Genomic DNA, 20,888 nt, shown 5'->3' on the forward strand with positions numbered 1-20,888 from the left:
GACGCATTTTATGATGTCGGGCGTGAAAATACCTTAAGCTAAGCCTGAAAGCAATGAAGTCATAAAAGAATCATCCATAACTTGCAGTAAGCAACATTTATTAAACGTTACTACTATAGCCTTGGGTTGACCAAAGCCTTGTGAGTGGATTTGGATGATGGAAACTGAAAGAAGCCCATTGTATATGTATGTATGTATGTATGTATGTATGTGGTGTGTGTGTGTGTGTGTGTGTGTGTGTGTGTGTGTGTGGTGTGTGTGTGTGTTCTGTTCCCCGTAACTTAGTGGTCCAGTTCGGCAATAGAGACCGATAGAATAAGTACTTGGCTTACAAAGAATAAGTCCTGGCCACAGTCAGATGACTGAAACAAATGAAAGAATATATACACACATATATATATATGATTACATACATACATATCTATCTGTCTTTCTGCCTGTCTTCTATCTATCTATCTATCTAGCTATATACACATACACACACACATACATACATACATACATCCATACATACATACATATATGTTTGTATGTATTTGTGTTTGTCTCCCACCACTGCTTGCTTGACAACCGGTGTTGGTTTGTTTACATCCCTGTAACTTGACAATTCAGCCAAAGAAACTGCTAGAATAAGTGCCAGTCATAAAAACACTGGGGTGGGGGTCAATCCATTCAACTAAACTCTCCAGGGCATTGCCCCAGCAATACTGCAGTACAATGACTGAAATAATTTAAGATAAAAGATAACCTTTTATCTATCGTTTAACAAATCCAGAATTTGTTGCAAGCTAAATAAACAAGCAGAAATGCTTGTAATAAAAAAGCTTTGTAAAACAAAGGAAAATATATAAAAGACTAAAACAAACAAGCAAAAAAAGCAACGTAAATGCACAAAAAAATATTAATTATGTCACAGAATCAGACAATGTGAATATCTTTTGTGGTTGTTTTTGTTGTTGTTGTTGTTTGTTAGTTTTAATGTACTTGTTTTTTACTTATATATCTGAATTGAGATTGGTGGTGGTGGTGGTGGTGGTTAGGTAATTGAGTGGACATGAGATAAAGACAAATGTTGTTATCTGAATGATGGGTAAACAAATCACCCCCACCCCATCCACCCACCCACATTCGTTGTTGCCCCTTCCCCCACCCTCACACACACACACACACACACACAATAATGCACCTAGACCAAACAGCCATGTATCATCTATTATATAAAATCCGTTCTGTCTGTCTGTGTGTGTGTCTTCAAGGATCTCGGGCATCCTCCATCCGATTGCGCTCAAATTTGATATGTCAATACCGACGGTATCAGGGCGCGTATAAGTCTTAAAAAAATTACAAAAGTCGATTCCAGGAGAGAATGCGATCAATAAAGCCGTGGGAACGTGCATTTGTATGCGCAAGTACATCGGCTGTTGCAATCGATACTACGCATTGTATGAATAAAATCGTTTTTCTTTGGAATAGAAAAAAAGCCTATCTTTATTTCTTCTTTTGCTGGTGTCTCAAATTTAGATTAAATCATTGTTTCTCAAAGGGGAGGCCTATGGGACGGTCGGACAAGTTGTTTAGAGAAAATTTGGTTTTAATGTTTGACAACTCAGCACCGTCCATTGGATGGGGGTGTGTTTTTCTCATAATTACCATATATGAACAATTAAAATTTTTAGAAATGGAGACCAAATTAAGAAAATGCAATAGAAATTACCTTTGAAAAATAGTGTGAATATAATAACACCTTTTTAAGGTTTTGTAGAATATATGTTTCTAGCATAAATTATTATTATTTTTGTTGTTATTATTATTACTGTCATTATTATTAAGGTGGTGAGCTGGCAGAAACGTTAGCATGCTGGGCAAAATGCTTAGGGGTATTTCGCCTGTTGCTACATTCTGAGTTCAAATTCTGCTGGGGTTGACTTTGCTTTTCATCCTTTCGGGGTCGATTAAATAAGTACCAGTTATGCACTGGGGTCGATATAATCGACTTAATCCGTTTGTCTGTCCTTGTTTGTCCCTTCTGTGTTTAGCCCCTTGTGGGTAGTATAGAAATAGATATTTCATCTGCTGTTACTTTCTGAGTTCAAATTCCGCTGAGGTCAACTTTGCCTTTCATCCTTTCGGGGTCGATAAAATTAGTACCAGTTACATACTGGGGGGGTCGATGTAATCGACTTAATCACTTCCCGCAAATTTGAGGCCTTGTGCTTCCAGTAGAAAAGATTATTATTTATTGTATGAAAACTGACAGCTTATTTTGCTGGGTATGATGGAAAGTGTCGGCTGTCCACAACCAGCAGACTAAGGTGATACCTGTTTGCTTAGCTGTGCTTCAAGAACCCTGTGAAGAATTTTTGCAGTTCCAAGCAATGGCTGATTTTTGTAGGCATTCTACCATCACACTTGCATCAATCCTTTTTAGCCATGTTGGTAGTTGAGTACTGATACTTCCAAGTGCACCAATTTATTATTATTATTACTACTACCACCACTACCACCACCACCACTACTACCACTACCACCACCACTACTACTACCACCACTACCACCACTACTACCACCACCACCACTACTACTACTACTACAACTACTACTACTACTACTACTACTACTACTACTACTACTACTACTACTACCACCACCACCACCACCACTACCACTATCGCCACCACCACCACTACTGCTACTACCACCACTACCACCACCACCACCACCACGGTGGTGAGCTAGCAGAATCGGTAGCATACCAGGCAAAATGCTTTGTGGCATTTCATCTGCCTTTACATTCTGAATTCAAATTCCGCTGAGGTCAACTTTGCCTCTCTGTGGTGAAAGTTGATTGAAAGAATTAATATCTGATATGTTTGATAACATTTTGTACTTCATTGGTATGTAGGATCCTACTTAACTCTTTTGGTACCAAGCTGCCTGAAACTACCTCTGGTTCAATGATATTTAGGCGGCGAGCTGGCAGAAACGTTAGCACGCCGGGCGAAATGCTTAGCGGTATTTCGTCTGCCGTTACGTTCTGGGTTCAAATTCTGCCAAGGTCGACTTTGCCTTTCATCCTTTCGGGGTCGATAAATTAAGTACCAGTTACGCACTGGGGTCGATGTAATCGACTTAATTCCTTTGTCTGTCCTTGTTTGTACCCTCTGTGTTTAGCCCCTTGTGGGTAGTAAAGAAATATATATAAACTCGCAGTTTTAAAATGATCTTAATTAAAACATTCCATCAAATTTTCCTGTTAATTTATGTTCTGAACAGCAGCTGAATACTTTTGGTACAAACCTGTCTGAGAACGCTCCTGGTACTCTGACTCAAACTTACCGTTTTAAAGTCATCTAAAAATAAAGAATTACATTATTGAAATCTTAGAGCTATAATATAACGTGTGATTAATTCAGAAGAATTTGAATAAATAAGCATTACATTTGACAGAGTAATCTGAATGTTAATGAGTTAAAGTAATTAACTTGGCAGTTTGCAGCATCTTCAGATATTAACAAAGAACACTTTTGATGGAGATATATCAGTAGAAATATTTGTTAAGAGCAATATACGAGAAGAAGGAAAACATTTGTGTACTGTGACGAGAGAAAGGAAAATTATGGAAAATGAATTATGTGAAAGAACTGATTTTTCTGATGATGTAAAGAATGAAAAGGGCAAAATATCATATGATTGTGATATTTGTGGTAAATTCTTCTCCAGGAAAGCTAGCTTACTCATTCACAGCCTTTCATCAGAATTATATGTTAATTTTTACCAGATACCAGCTTCACAATGAGAAAGTTATTTTGCTAAATTCATTATCATCATCATCATCATAGTTTAATGGCATGGGTTAGACGGTTTGGCAGGAGCCGCCCAGGTGGGAACCTGCACCGTACTTCTGTGTTTTTGGGCATGATTTTTATAGCTGGATGCCCTTCCTAATGCCAACTACTCTACAGAGTGGGCTGTGTGCTTTTTACGTGGTACTCACACAGGTGAGGTCAGTTTTGGCGTGGTTTTTACAGCTGGATGTTATTTTTTTAATTATTTGAAACAAAAAGCATTATATGTCGACAGAAATATGGTAACAAAAAGGTTAATAACAACGAAGTTATTTCAATAAATTCTGTATTAGTTTCAAATTTAACTGAAACAGAGGCTTTGTATTTCAACAGAAATTCGGTAATAAAAGTGTTACTGCTCTTAGTAATAAAATCTTTTGAAATTGTCAGTAATGGACAAACAATAACTTATTTTTATTATTCCAGTAATAAAACATCAAAAAGAAAAAAATTATTGGGGTGTATGAAAAGCCAGCAGTTCTAACAAAGTTAAACAACTGTAACAGACATTTTGTCCATATAGAGAAGCATTGCACAATTGCATAATTAAAAGCATTGGTATGTTACTGATTCACTTTGTGAAAAGCTGTTGCTTCACAATTTATCTGTCTCTGTCACCTAGCCTTGCTCAATCTCTGAGGTAGAGGAGGAGGTGATAGGGGAAGTTAGTATAAAGTGAAAGTGGGTGGCTGTTGTGTAAACTCAAACAAAACTGAATTATGACATATAAGAAAACAGATATGTTAAATATTTATTACACTGCTTTTACAAATATCTGTTCATGAATAAGTGTGTGTGTGTGTGTGTGTGTATGTACAAATGTATATTCATATATATATATATATATATATATATATATATATATATATATATATGTATGTACCTATATGTGTATTATGTATGCATGTATGTGTATGTATATATATATATATATATATATATATATATATATAGGGCTGTAGAAACATTGCCAGATAAGACTGGAGCCTAGTGCAGCCTTCTGGCTTCCCAGATCCCCGGTCGAACCGTCCAACCCATGCTAGCATGGAGAACGGACGTTAAACGATGATGATGATGATATATATATATATACATACTTTTATTCGTTTCAGTCATTAGACTGTGGCCATGCTGGAGCACAAATCGACTCCAGGACTTATTTTTTTAAAGCCTAATACTTATTCTATCAGTTTCTTTTGCCAAACCACTAAGTTACAGAGACTTAAACACATTAACATCAATTGTCAAGCAGTGATAGGAGAACACACACACACACTCATATACAACAGGCTTCTTTCAGTTCCCTTCTACCAAATCCACTCACAAGGCTTTGGTCAGAAGACACTTGCCCAAAGTGGCATGCAGTGGGACAGAACCCGGAACCATGTGGTTGGGAAGAAAAACTGTGTACAGTTGTGAATGGTGCTTTTTACGTGCCACCAGCATGGGGAGCCAGTCAGGTGCCTCTGGCAACAACCCATGCATGAATGGTGTTTACTGCATGCCACCAGCACTGGTATCGGCCACAACAACAATTTCCATTTGATTTGATTTGATTTTGATTTATTTGACTCAATAGGTCTCCTCAAACACAGCATGTTGTCCTATGATCAAAGGTACTTTTTAAATGGACTGGTTATGCAACACTGGTGTAGGCTATGGCTGTGATCTCACTTTCCTTGCTGGGTCTATATATATATATATATATATATTTATATTTATATTTATAAAAAAGAAGTTTGAAAACACCACTATGGACACCCATGGACATATTTACAAAGTAAGAAAACAGCACAGCTCCCATGACTTCAGGAAACATTTTTTCACGCTGAGAGTTGCTGAAGCGTGGAACAAACTGCCGGCATCGGTTGTTAGTTGTCGGAGCACTGCATCCTTCAAAACTTCCATGCTTCCTGAGATTCGCCAACACTACACTTGATATACACACAAGCATGTTCACTTTCCAGACATTTCTACATTACTGCATGTACTTTATATGCACTTTCTGACAAGTTGTGGTGCACCTGAGCACTGTATACAATAATTTCATTATATTATATATATAAGATAAATTTCAATTTTCTTAGAGATTTTACATGTTTCAGTTCTTGAAAAAAACGAACCTTATCAAAAATATTTTAAAAAGTTAAGTGTAATAAAAAAAGTTCATAATTGTTTCTTACTAGATTCAGCAGAGTCCACATGCTGGTGTTTTTTTGGTGGGAGCATAATGACTGCCTTGTGCATAGGCTAGAATCATTGGCTGTAATCGTGAAATTATGAACTTTTTTATTACACTTAACTTTTAAAAGTATTTTTGATAAGGTTCGTTTTTTCATGAAGAACTGAAACATGTAAAATTTCGGAGAAAATTAAAATTTATCTTATATAGTGGCGTTTTCAAACTTCTTTTTTATAAATATATACCCACTCGTATGCCACCTACACTTTTTATAAATATATATATATATATATATATATATATATATATATAAGAAAATGGAGGAACAAATTCATTTCAATCATCAACTTACAGATATTACCATTTCATATTATTTATTAACTACATAAATAGGAACATCCAGTATTCTTATGGTATTATTATCTTACATATTGATGTATATTGTTTTGTTGGATTTGGATGTTCATATTTATGTAGTTAATAAATAATATGAATTTGTTCCTCAATTTTCTTATTTGTTTTATGAATTTACGGTAAAATATTTTACCTTCGCCCATCCGATACAATAAATGAATTAATTGCATTGCAATTATAAGCATTTATGTATTTGGCATTTGGGTGCTTCATCAGCAGTATATTGGATAACTGATATCCCATAGTGGGTTACACTCATAACCCCTGTCTAACTTTGTACTATATGTATATATATATATATATATATATATATACACACACACACACATATAAGAATTAGTAGTATTAGTAGTGTTTTGTTTATATTGCAGGTAAACTCCAGCCTGAAGACTATGTGCTGATTCATGCAGGAGCAAGCGGTGTTGGTACAGCAGCAATCCAGTTGGTGACGTTAGCTAAAGGCAAAGCAATTGTGACAGCAGGCTCAGAAGACAAGATCAAATTGGCGCTTGAGTTAGGGGCCTCAGCTGGCTTTAATTACAAAGAGACTGATTTCTCAGAAGAAGTGATGAAATTCACTGAAGGTGGGACTTTGACTACTTTCTACTGTCTTCCTTCATTTGGAATTTTGTGAGAGGGTCAGGGTTAACATTTTTTAAGGTGTGCTTTTTAAATTGCTACCCTAGGGGATAGTCAAGATTAATTTTGGATTCTTACTCCTGGCAGTTAATTAGAGGTGTCTCACTAATCAAGTGCCACCTGTCAAAATATCTAGTTAGAGGACTGTCTCGTTAGCCAACATGCCTTGTTAAAGGGTATCACCAAATAACATGCTTAGTTAAAGGAGTGTATCACCTGTTTGATTAATAGAGTGTTGTCCTCTAGAGTGCTTACTCTTTACTCTCTTTTACTTGTTTCAGTCATTTGACTGCGGCCATGCTGGAGCACCGCCCTTAGTCGCGCAACTCAACCCCGGGACTTATTCTTTTGTAAGCCCAGCACTTATTCTATCGATCTCTTTTGCCGAACCACTAAGTAACGGGGACATAAACACACCAGCATCAGTTGTCAAGCAGTGCTAGGGGGACAAACACAGACACACAAACACACACACGCATATATATATATATACGACGGGCTTCTTTCAGTTTCCGTCTACCAAATCCACTCACAAGGCTTTGGTCGGCCCGAGGCTATAGTAGAAGACACTTGCCCAAGGTGCCACGCAGTGGCACTGAACCTGGAACCATGTGGTTGGTAAACAAGTTACTTACCACACAGCCACTCCTGCTTGGTCAGTTATGATTTTTATGTTTTCCATTCTCTGTTGGCATCCTTCAAGCCTTCCTGAAATGGCCAACACCACATAGCTGATAAGCTTTCGTGTCTTTTCCTCTCACTGGTCTCCATCTTAATGCTATTTTGCATACTGATTATCTGACAATGATTTAGGTTTAATTAAATTGAACGTATAACCTTCCCAGAGATTGTGATCAGGGCTTAACTTAACTGAATCCTTTTTTTTTTTATGCTGTTAAGTATGATTTAGTGTTAAACTTTATTAAATATATGTCCTTTGGTTCCCTGTTCAGGAATCAAGAAAAAAAAATGGTGACAACTTTCGTTGTGACTAGTTAAAAGTGTCACCTTTTACCTAGGTTAATTAGAGGTGTTATTTTATCTTGTTAAAGTAACCTTTCATCATGACTAATCAAGAGGGTCACCTTTCATTAAAACTAATTATGACTGTATTGTTAGTAGTTAATGGCATCACTTTTCTGAATTTGTATTTATTAACTATTGTGTATAATTATATTTGTAATGCTGTTGGTATTTATTAAAAATAAATCTTTTATAATGATAACAAGATTGTTACTTAAGGATTTGGAAATGATAAGTGAAATAGATTGATTCAGTTTGTAATTATTTAGATAATCTAATAAATATAAGTTGATGTTTGTATACAAAAATGTGTATATCATAAGATTAGTTATGAAAAAAAGGAGCCACTTTCTATGAGGACTTATTAACAAGGTTATCTTTTATCACATCCAGTAAGGTGGATCATAACAAATTAAATAAATATCATCAGGCAATACGCTTAACCCTTTCGTTACTGTATTTATTTTGAGATGCTCTGTGTTTCTTTCAATTACTTTAAGTATAACAAAGAATTTAGTAAAATAACTTAGTTATCATTAAGCTAGTGATAAGAACATAAATTGTGAATAAGGTTTGGTGGAAGATTTCAATTCAAAACTTATGAAAACAAGACATTTGTACTCAGAGCTAGAGCCGGTTTCAGCCAGGTTGGTAATAAAGGGGTTAAGGGAGGTCACTTGCCTACATATTTAGTTGAAGGAATGTCTCACTAGTCAATATATTTAGTGAACTGGAGTGTCACATGTCATAATGTTTGCTTAACGAGGTGTTACACAACAAATTTTTAATTAAAAGTGTCCATTGTTAAAATGTCTAGTTAAAGATGTCTCACCAATTTAGATGTCAAATAAATGAAAGGGTTGTCACCTGCCATAATGTCTAATTAAAAAAGTGCCACTCATCAAAATGTGTAGTTAAAGGATGTCACTTGTCAACTTTTTTAGTTAAAAGTGGGGAATTACCTGACAAAATGACTAATTAAAAATGTGCCACCTGTCAAAACTTTTGGGTAGAGGTGGTGGTGTCCCTTCTCAAAATGGCTGGTTAAAGATGTAAAACTTGTCAAAATGTCTAATCTAAGGTGTAACCTGTTAAAATGTCTAATCTAAGGTGTAACCTGTCAAAATGTCTAATCTAAGGTGTAACCTGTCAAAATGTCTAATCTAAGGTGTAACCTGTCAAAATGACTAGTTGAAACTATTTGTGCTGACAAAAATGCTTTAGAAATAAATATTTCCAATGTTTACAGGTCGTGGAGTCAACTTGATTCTTGATTGTGTTGGAGGTGTTTACTGGGAGATGAATGTTAATTGCCTTGCTATGGATGGACGCTGGGTTTTATATGGACTTCTTGGTAAGTATAAAATTAGTTTGGGGTGGTTGTAATCTTGGTACAGAAATCATTTAGGGCTTCAAAATGTGCAATTAAGTATTCTTAAACCAATATTAAGTATTGCTCTCTGAGAATATAATTCTAAAAAGTTCACATAACCTGATATTTCTGGTTGTTAGTAAAATACGGGGTTCAATTTTGCTTTTAGTTATTGCTCAAAGAAAAATATGGCTGTCACACTATAAAAAACGTTTGTGATCTGTTGCATTATGGGTAGTATTAAGCTGATCTGCATGCTTTTATTATAACTTGTTTCTCTTCAGAAATTCTTAGATTAATCAAGGCGGTGAGTTGGCAGAAACATTAGCACGCCGGGCAAAATGCTTAGCAGTATTTCGTCTGCTGTTACATTCTGAGTTCAAATTCAGCCGAGGTCGACTTTGCTTTTCATCCTTTCAGGGTCGATAAATTAAGTACCAGCTAAGCACTGGGGTCAATGTAATCATCTTAATCCCTTTGTCTGTCCTTGTTTGTCCTCTCTGTGTTTAGTCCCTTGTAGGTAGTAAAGAAGTAGGTATTTTGTCTGCCGTTACGTTCTGAGTTCAGATTCCACCGAGATCAACTTTGTCTTTCATCCTTTCGGGGTCGATAAATTAAGTACCAGTTACACACTGGGGTCGATGTAATCGACTTAATCCCTTTATCTGTCCTTGTTTGTCCCCTCTATGTTCGGGCCCTTGTGGGCAATAAAGAAATAAGAAATTCTTAGATTAATATTGGTTTTAGAATATTTATTGACACCAGAATATGTATGCATGCTCCTCTTCAGTAAGATGCCTCTTCCTATCCCTCTTTCATACTTTCACATCCTTCAAGAGTTTGTCCCACTGCATTGAAGAATTTTATCTTGTGAGCACTTGATACCCTCTCTAGTGCCAGTTCCACAAAAGAAGTACCCAGTATACTCCGTGAATTGGTTTGTATTAGATGGGGCATCCAGCTGTAGAAACCCTGCCAGAGCAGACATTAAAACTCTGCACAACCTTCTGGCTTGTCAGCTCCTGTTGAACTGTCCAGCTTATGCCAGCCTAGAGAAAGGGATGCTAAATGATGATAAAGAGGATATATACACGCAATGGTCTTCTTTCAGTTTCCATCTACCATATCCATTCACAAGAGTTTTGGTTTGTCCTGGGCTATTGCAGAAGGCATTTTTCCACGATGCCACACAATAGGATTGAACCCCAAACCATGTGTTTGGGAAGTAAACCTCTTAACCACATGACCATTCTTGCATCTCAATGTTTCTGTTTGATTTCTTTCACAGGTGGACGGTCTGTGAATGGAAATTTATTCTTGGAACTGTTAAAGAAGAGAATCAGTTTGATGGCCACAACTTTAAGGACACGTACCGATGAGGTGAGTAACCCTAGATTTTAGTTAGTAACATATAATGTCTATGTATGTACCACAGTACAAATAAACTTGGACATTGTGGCCGTTGCCAGCCTCGTCCAGCACCCGCGCTGGTGGCACGTAAAAAGCACCCACTACACTCACGGAGTGGTTGGCGTTAGGAAGGGCATCCAGGTGTAGAAACACTGCCAGATCAGACTGGGCCTGGTGCAGCCTTCTGGCTTCCCAGACCCCGGTTGAACCGTCCAACCCATACTAGCATGCAAAATGGACGTTAAACGATGATGATGATGATAATGAAAACGAGTCATATTTAAATGTATTCATAATTAAAAATTGTGTTGTTAAACCAGAGAAAAAAGTCTTTAAATGTGACTATTATGATGACACTGTCATCTTTTGACATTCAATTTTTCATACTTGCTGGGTTGAGAATTTATTGAAGCAAATTTGCTATGGCCAGATGCCCTTACCGCCAGCAACCCTCTGCTCCCTAGCAAGGTAATACCTCTCCATGTCAGGATGTCCTTTCATTTCACAGAACACTAGAAATTAATGATGTCGCTTTGTATGACAGTGACACTCATTTATAATTACCACATACTAACAAAACAAAGGCACACACACACATGCACACACATGTGGTGGTGGACTTTTCTAAGATTGTATGTGCAACACCTTAACCACTAGATCACATGTCTTCAGTGTATCCCATCTACCAAAATCTACTCACAAGACTTTGGTAGGTTATGAAGCCATAAACAAACCAACACCAGTTATCAAGCAGTAGGAAGCTAATGACAAATGCTCACACAAAGATACATGTAGACACACACACAATAGGCTTCCACACAGTTTCTGCCTACCAAATTCATATACAAGGCATTAGTCAACTACGGTTATAGCAGATAACACTTGCCCCAGAAGCCACAGAATGGAATTGAACCTAAGACCACAGAACAAGCTTCTTAACCAAACCATAACTATTGGTTTTTATTTATTTATTTATTAACCCCTTGATGCCGGTGAGCTGGCAGAAACGTTAGCACGCCGGGCGAAATGCTTAGCGGTATTTCGTCTGCCGTTACGTTGTGAGTTCAAATTCTGCCGAGGTCGACTTTACCTTTCATCCTTTCGGGGTCGATTAAATAAGTACCAGTTACGTACTGGGATCGATATAATCGACTTAATACCTATGTCTGTCCTTGTTTGTCCCCTCTATGTTTAGCCCCTTGTGGGTAGTAAAGAAATAGATATTATCCGAAGCATGCGAGACACTGCTCCGTTTTTTTTTATCTAATGAGACCACACAAACACACAAGTGCCAATGAGCTCGCGTCTATTTACGTTCACCGTTACAATAACAGTGTCGTACATTTACGTCTACCGGTTTATGAAAACGAACTATGTGAAGCTATTTATCATAATATATGCACGATTTATTCTGCTCAAGTTCAAAAAATAACTTGCGTGTGGTACAACTCAAAGCTGGTTTTATGCATGTAAAGTATCCGCATGTCATTGGTCTACTGCTAGTCTCATGACTTGAATGTAACCTAAAATAGCTAAGATAATGCACGGGACGGCGAGCGCACTTCAAGAAATAAAGTACACATCAGCAAACATAAACATACATCAGCCGCTAAAAAGTCCGTGATAGATGTAGGGCAGCTCTACATTGTATATTTACGTTAACCGTGGGTAGGCAAGCAAAAGTGTGATTGCATATTTGCATCAGTCGTTGTCAAGGGGTTAACTAATTATCATTGATTTTTTAAAAAAGTTGTTGTTGTCTTTTGAAACGTCTAGCCTTATCTTAACTCTTGTTTTTTTTTTGTAATTTCAGTATAAAGGTCAACTCGTCGAAGCGTTCTCACAGCAAGCTTTGTCACACTTTGAAAGAGGTTATCTGAAACCTGTAATGGACAGTGTTTTCCCTCTAGACCAGATCAGTGCCGCACATGAGAAAATGGAAGCGAACAAGAACATGGGCAAGATAATGATACGAGTTGCCAAAGACAACACTGATGCCATCGGTGTTGTCGACAGCATCAACAACATCAACAAAGAAGAGACACAGATCAAAGCTGAATTGTAGCATTGATATGAGCTGAAGGATATAAATTTTCTTAACTACGCTGCCCACCTCTATAGAGTTAGATTTTACTAATTTTGATTAATAGAATAAAGGAAGTTGAAAAGACAATTAAGTGAATATAAGAAACAAAAATATAATAATTATAATAATAATAATAATTATTATTATAATAAGCAGAATAGAAGTCTATTTTTCTTCACTCAGTGGTATGAGCTTGATAATAAACAAGGGAGAAAAACTATTAGACACCATACAGCAAATGTAATAAGCAATTATCTCTCTATATATGTATATGTGTAAGTGTGTGTGTATGTATGTATGTACGTATGTATGAATATATATATATACACAAATACATACATACAAATATATACATGTATATACACACACACACGCACACATGTATATATGTATATACACAAATATATGTACATACATATATGTATATACACAAATATATGTACATACATACATATATATACATATATATATATATACACACACACACTCACACACATACATATATATATGTACGTACAAACACACACACACAAGTTGTAATAACAAAGTAAGTTTCAGGTCTGCGCAATATATAAATGCATGTAATAGGAAATCTTTCTTGCAAGTCCCAAAGCTTCCATGAAAATTAAAAGAATGATCTTCAACAACTACATTTTACCAATGATGATTTACTGTAGTGAAACAAGGGCTATAAACACTATCATCATGAACGCCCTCATTGTAACCCAATAGTGTAAAGTAATTTAAAAGTTAAAACCAAAATTATAAAAAAAAGACCATATATTTAGCCAGGAAAACTTGATATTTTAGATAAAAATTTTATTATATTAGTGTATTTAACTGCATATCGACATTTAGCCATAAGTCAACAAGGGAGCCTCAGTGAAGTAGTTGATCCACCTGCTAGAAATAGCATTCCCCTCTGACCCACCGGTTTCTTCTCTACCTGTTACTCCCATTGTGCATCACTTTTCTCAGTACCCTTCTGGAGATCTCCTCCTCTGTCACTCATGGTCATCCAGCAAACATTGACATAGAAATGTTTCTTATTAAACATTGATTGCATCAATCTCAATGTCATTAGTCTGGAAGATCCTGATAATCCTTTCTTCTGAATAATATATATATATATATATATATATACATATATATATACATATATACGAGCAAAACGCCCCACCGTCCAATGGACGGTACTGAGTTGTCAAACATTTAAACCAAATTTTCTCAAAACAACTTGTCCGACCGTCCCATAGGCCTCCGCTTTGAGAAACACTGATTTAACCTAAATTTGAGACACCAGCAAAAGAAGTAATAAAGATAGACTTTTTTTCTATTCCAAAGAAAAACGATTTTATTTACACAAATATGCAACTGAAGAGCTTAAAGTACCAGTTATGATAAGGCTGTTGACTGGGAGAACACAAACATGGCTTAAACAGTAAGCAGTACAAAAACAACCAAAAATGGAAGGGGCAGTTATGTACAGGTTGACGGAGGAAAAGCAGGGCAAAAACGGCTTTATCGATCGCATTCTCACCTGGAATCGATTTTTGTAATTTTTTCAAGACTTGAAACGCCCTGACACCTTCGGTATCTACATATCAAATTTGAGCGCAATCGGATGGAGGATGCCCGAGATCCTAGAAGACACACATACAGAACGGATTTTATATAAGAGATATACACATATATAATAATGTCATCAAGAGGAAGGCCCCAAAACTGCATGTGTTCTCTCCTGATGACCCCATAAATCTGCTAATGTCCAGTATACGGAGCTTTCAACTGGTACAACTTGTTTTGGCAAGCTGTTTGAAAATGATATATATATATATATATATATTGGGTTGTCTGTTAAATTCTTGTTTTTTGTTTGTTTTTTCTACTTGGTACTTCACCATCATACATCTGAAAAGAGGTAAAGCATTCAAATTTCAAAAACAATAAAGAAAAGTTTTAGAGGAAGAATAAAAGTACAAAACATCATAAAACACAATAATGAAAAAATATATTTTTCATGTTAATTCAAATAACATGGCAAAGATTAAAATAAATGGAAGAAAAAAGCAAAACAAGTTTATTTGAAAACCCAATGTGTGTGTGTGTGTGTGTGTATATATATATATATATATATAATCCTTGTCTCATAAAATGTTTGGCCTTGTGCCAATGTAAGAAATTAATTTTTCAAAGAAAATTTCAAGTTTCAGTGACTGTAAAGTTCAGTTCACTTACATAATTATGCCTTTGATTAAATTATTCCTGTCACAAAATCCTTTTTTCTTCTCCCATGAAAAATGGGAAATTGCAGAGTCTGTGCATCTAGTTAAAAACAAGCCTATATTTTTGCAAATAAAACAAAATTTTCAATATTCTTATAATGCTTTTGTTACCATCTTATTTTTATTGTCTCTGAGTTCAAATCCTGCTATGGTGGACTTCACCTTTCATCTCAAGATTCAGTTAAATATGCACCAGTTACATATTTGATTCAGACAACTATTGACTATCTTCTGTCCAGCACAATTTTTCAAATATCTTGTCTCCATGTAATAAATTTATATTTCTACTTGGCTGGGGCTGGTGCCTCCTGACTGGCTCTCATGCCAGTGGCATGTAAAAAGCACCATCTGAACGTGGTCGATGCCAGGTCTGCCTAACTGGCTCCTGTGCCAGTGACACGTAAACAGCACCAACCAAACATGGCCAATGCCAGTTCCCCCAGGCTGGCTCCCATGCTGGTGGAATGTAAAAAGCCCCATCCAAATGTGGTTGATACCTGACTAGCTCCCATGCTGGTGGCACATAAAAAACACCATTCGGACGTGGTCGATGCCAGGTTTACCTGACTGGCTCCTGTGCCGGGGGCATGTAAAAAGCACTATCCAATTGTGATAGTTGCCAGGTCCACCTTACTGGCTCCTGTGCTGGTGGCACGTAAAAAGCACCCACTACACTCTCGGAGTGGTTGGCATTAGGAAGGGCATCCAGCCGTAGAAACTCTGCCAGATCATATTGCAGCTGTTGGCTCTCCACACCTCAGTCAAACCGTCCAACCCATGCTAGCATGGAAAACGGACGTTAATTGATGATGATGATGATGATGATTATGGCTGCTACTTGTCACTTCTTTTTTAAAATGGTAGGGTGTGATTTCAGAGAAATGTAGCTGTTATTTCTAGCAGAGCAAGCTATATAGATGCTCTTTCATTGCTCATCATAGTTAAGTGATGACCTACTTAAATTTGATTAAAAACATCAATGGCACTGAACTCGCCTATCTGGAAAGGTTTACAAAATTCATCAGTGTCAAACTTCTCCTACAAATACAAAATAATTAGTAAAACTCAAACATATTTAATGAGCTGAGAAAAATAATTTTAATTAGTTAAGACAACCCCTGCATCAAGGAGAGGTACACAAAAATCTCAAATGAAAATATGTATTCATTGGGGGTAAAAATGAATGTTATCTTTGGCAAGGATGGTGACAGCTTGATACATGCTTCAACCTTATTAGACCTCATCAGCAAAACAATCTTTACCATATCAGTAATAACAGAATCCATAAAAGTAGAACTATAGTACTACTTAAGCATGTGGTCTAACGCAATGTCTGTGTTATAGGCTGTGAATCGACCTGATCTGGGTTAGGAATAAGGTTAGGGGTTAGATGGTACACTAAAGTGTAAATTGCCATGTAGACCCATGCTAAAGTGACACCAGAATTACTATACCAGTATCAGGAAGCACTCCGTCGGTTACGACGACGAGGGTTCCGGTTGATCCGATCAACGGAACAGACTGCTCGTGAAATTAACGTGTAAGTGGCTGAGCACTCCACAGACACATGTACACTTAAAGTAGTTCTCGGGGATATTCAGCGTGACACAGAGAGTGACAAGGCCGGCCCTTTGAAATACAGGTACAACAGAAACAGGAAGTAAGAGTGACAGAAAGTTGTGGTGAAAGAGTACAGCAGGGATCACCACCATTCCCTGCCGGAGCCTCGTGGAGCTTTAGGTGTTTTCGCTCAATAAACACTCACAACGTCCGGTCTGGGAATCGAAACCGCGAGTCCGCTGCCCTAACCACTGGGCCATTGCACCTCCACTATACCAGTATACCACTTGCAGTAATACACACAGCTAGGTGTGACAAAATAACAATGTCTCAGGGGAGTCTCAATTTTGTCACTTTGGTTGAAATAGCAGTCAATCCTTCTGCATATCACTTTTTTTTTTCATCCTAGGAGGGACACATTACGTAATGCAATGCCAAATATTATCTGGAAACGAAAAATGACAGGTGCGCATGGCTGGAATGCCCCATCAGTGCTGGTCAACAACATGAGAGAAAACATTTCCTGAGTCATTTTCTCTTACTCATATCTACTCTTTCTCTCTCTCTTACTCTCTCTCTCTCCCCCCCCCACACACACTCTTACAATCTCATGTTGCTTCACCCCACACCAAAAATTTAGAAATATCAGCCAAAAGACAGCTAATTCTTTTAACTACAAATATTACTCCACAGACAACAATATGTGTAACTCACATATGGCAAAAAAGAAAATAACGAAATCAAACAGTCTATGATTAATTATGGACACGTTTCTGGATTAGAATTATACAAATTCATTTCCTTTATTGCCATAATATTTCGAGAATTAAAAATATATAGTAGCGGGGGTGGTTGCTCTGAAAGTGTAACTGGTAGAATAAGAATAACCTGGGCAAAGTTCAGAGAGCTCCTACCTCTGCTGGTGACAAAGGGCCTCTCGCTCTGAGTAAAAGGTAGACTGTATGACGCATGTGTATGAACAGCCATGCTACATGGCAGTGAAACATGGGCCATGACTGCTGAGAACATGTGTAAGCTTGCAAGGAATGAAGCCAGTATGCTCCACTGGATGTGTAATGTCAGTGTGCATACTCGACAGTGTGTAAGTGCCCCGAGAGAAAAGTTGGACCTAAGAAGCATCAGATGTGGTGTGCAAGAGAGATGACTGCGATGGTATGGTCATGTGGTGCGAATGGATGAGGATAGCTGTGTGAAAAAGTGTTACACCCTAGCGGTTGAGGAAACCTGTGGAAGACTTGGGATGAGGTGGTGAAGCAGACCTTCGAACATTAGGCCTCACCGAGGCAATGACAAGTGACCGAGACCTTTGGAAATATGCTGTGCTTGAGAAGACCTGGCAAGCCAAGTGGGACCTTAACCTCGTGGCTTATGCCAGGGGTGTAACTAACCCACTTAGGCGTACCTTTCTTTCATTGGACTCTAAACTCTGCTTGCGAAGACCTGTTGAGGCAAGTGAAATCGAAATTAAATTCGATGACAGCACCACATGACTGGCATCTGTGCTTGTGGAGTGCTAAGAGCACCATTTGAGTGTGATCGTTGCTAGGACCGCTGACTGGCCCCCATGCCAGTAGCACATAAAAAGCACCATTCGAGCGTGAGTATTACCAGCGTCGCCTTACTGGCACTTGTGCTGGTGGTACGTGAAAAACAACATTTGAGCGAGGCGTTGCCAGATCCGCGGGACTGGCTCCTGTGCAGGTGACACGTAAAAACACTATTTGAGAGTGGCCGTTGCCAGTACCACCTGACTGGCCCTCGTGCCGGTGGTACGTAAAAGCACCTACTACACTCACGGAGTGGTTGGCTTTAGGAAGGACATCCAGCTGTAGAAACTCTGCCAGATCAGATTGGAACCTGGTGCAGCCATCTGGCTCACCAGTCCCCAGTCAAACCGTCCAACCCATGCTAGCATGGAAAGCGGACGTTAAACGACGACGATGATATATATATATATGTGTGTGTGCGTGTGCGTGTGTATCTCATGCACACACTATCTTTACGTTAGAAATATTTTTTACCTTCACCTCTGTCAACATCTCTTCTACTTTCTCAATCCCACTCTTTCGTTTTAATCTATCGACTTTTCTCTTGTTCCAACTCCTCTATCTCTTTATGTTCCCTCTCTGTATCTCACCAATACTCTTTCATTTCTTTTCGTTTATCTTTCTTTCCGTTTCTTACTCCTCCTCTCTCTTCCTTATAACCACTCCATTAACCTTTCCACTTTATATATATATATGTATATATGTATGTATATATTCTGTTGTGTCTGGGGAGAGTCATTTTCTTCTTGTGCCTTATAAGGTAACACACTCACCGGTAAAATTTCCACTTTTTTCCTTATTTTTATTTTCCTAAAATTTTCGATGCGTCTGGGGAGAGTCATTTTCTTCTTGTGCCTTATAAGGTAACACACTCACTGGTAAAATTTCCACTTTTTCTTATTTTTATTTTCCTAAATTTTTCGATGCGTCTTGGAACCTTTTCAATAGTCTTGACTCTCTAGACTATTGAAAAGGTTGCAAGACACAACGAAAATTTTAGGAAAATAAAAATAAGAAATAAGTGGAAAGTTTACCGGTGAGGGTGTTACGTAATAAGGCAAAAAAGAAAATGACTCTCACCAGACACAACAAAATATGCTTCAACACACGAACTCATATAAAGAATCTTGCAAACCAAATCCCAAAACCAAATATATATATATATATATATATATATATATATATATATATAAGTATATATATATATACTTTATTTATTTATTTATTTATTTATTTATTTTAACAAAACTGTCTGACAAACGGGAACGTGAAACTCAGAGTAACAGGTTTTGTTGAATTTCTGCTGCTTTTAAATAAAGCATATTACTCTACCCCTGGTATTTGAGTACTCTTTTTTCCACCTTGTTTCACATTTATGCGTTTACTCCGGTATATATATATATATATATATATATATATATATATATATATATACATACACACACATATATATAAATGCGTGTGTGTGTGTGTATATATCTATATATATAAAAGTGAAGTTGTGTGAGTGTCTGTCTCCTACGATTTAGATTCCTAACTACTCCCACATTTTGCGGTGCAGTTTAACCAAATTCGGGTATCTTATAGTCGTGATTCATATCGAGCCCGTCTGGGTATTAGCGCGCGTCTACAATGAGTCTACGATTTTAAAAATAATTTACCATAATTTTTTTCCATTTTAAGGCATATTTTATCCGTGTGTCGATGGCGGCGGAGTTGGCGTCCATGGTCACACCTGCACCTGTGTTGCTTCTCCCCCTTCTTCCCTCTCTCGTGAAGCTGTGGGGAAGGGAGTGTAAGGAAATCAATGTCATAAAGCGTTGTCAAGGAGACCAACGTTCTTTTAGAACAACGACTTCATGGCTTGAAGACACCAAAACAGAAATGGCTAAGAAAGCCCGAAAGCAAATTCTACAAAATCGGGAAACACGCCACACAGGGAAGGTTTCCCGTGCAAATAATTTGCAGAACCGAATGCTTTAGTTGTTGCACAACTTTTACTTATCATCCAAACACAAACTTTTGAAGGCAATATTGTATGGCGATGGTACTTGTGAAATATGGTAATGGATTTAGTAGCCAAAAGGAGAGAGCAGAGGTATAGTATGGTGGTGGTGGAGGCGGTGGTAGTGGTAACGGTGGTGGCGGTGGTGCTGGTAGTGGTGATGGTGGTCGTCGTGGTCGTCGTGTTTGTGGTGGTGGTGGTGGTGGTGTTGTTGTTGTTGGTGGTGGTGGTGGGGGTGATGATGGTGGTGGTGGTGGTCGTCGTGGTGGTGGAGGTGGTGATGATGGTGGTGGTGGTCGTCGTGGTGATGATGGTGGTAGTGGTGGTCTTCGTGATGGTGGTGGTGATGGTCATGGTGGTAGTTGTGATGGTGTTGGTCGTGGTGGTGGTGGTGGTGGTGGTGGTGGTGGCTGAACCTGTCGTCTGGGTTCTTCCAATTTTTTCGTGTGTTGGTGGCGGCGTTGGCGTTCATGCTCGCACCTGCACCTGTGTAGCTCCT

General features: G+C 37.8%; 1 protein-coding gene across 2 annotated transcripts in view; it reads left to right on the plus strand.

The window, feature by feature from the left end:
• LOC115222238 (quinone oxidoreductase PIG3) overlaps window positions 1-13,032 on the plus strand; it is a 31,520-nt gene extending 18,488 nt beyond the window's left edge. For both annotated transcript variants that reach the window (XM_029792396.2, XM_036511124.1), the window contains exons 5-8: window positions 6,813-7,025; window positions 9,353-9,457; window positions 10,764-10,855; window positions 12,699-13,032. In XM_029792396.2, the coding sequence (XP_029648256.1) occupies window positions 6,813-7,025; window positions 9,353-9,457; window positions 10,764-10,855; window positions 12,699-12,950 (662 nt within the window). In that variant the 3' untranslated portion in view covers window positions 12,951-13,032. The remainder of the gene's footprint in view (window positions 1-6,812; window positions 7,026-9,352; window positions 9,458-10,763; window positions 10,856-12,698) is intronic.
• Window positions 13,033-20,888: the final 7,856 nt, after the last annotated feature.

The sequence above is a fragment of the Octopus sinensis genome, linkage group LG19, assembly GCF_006345805.1.
Source record: "Octopus sinensis linkage group LG19, ASM634580v1, whole genome shotgun sequence".
Lineage (NCBI taxonomy): Eukaryota > Metazoa > Mollusca > Cephalopoda > Octopoda > Octopodidae > Octopus > Octopus sinensis.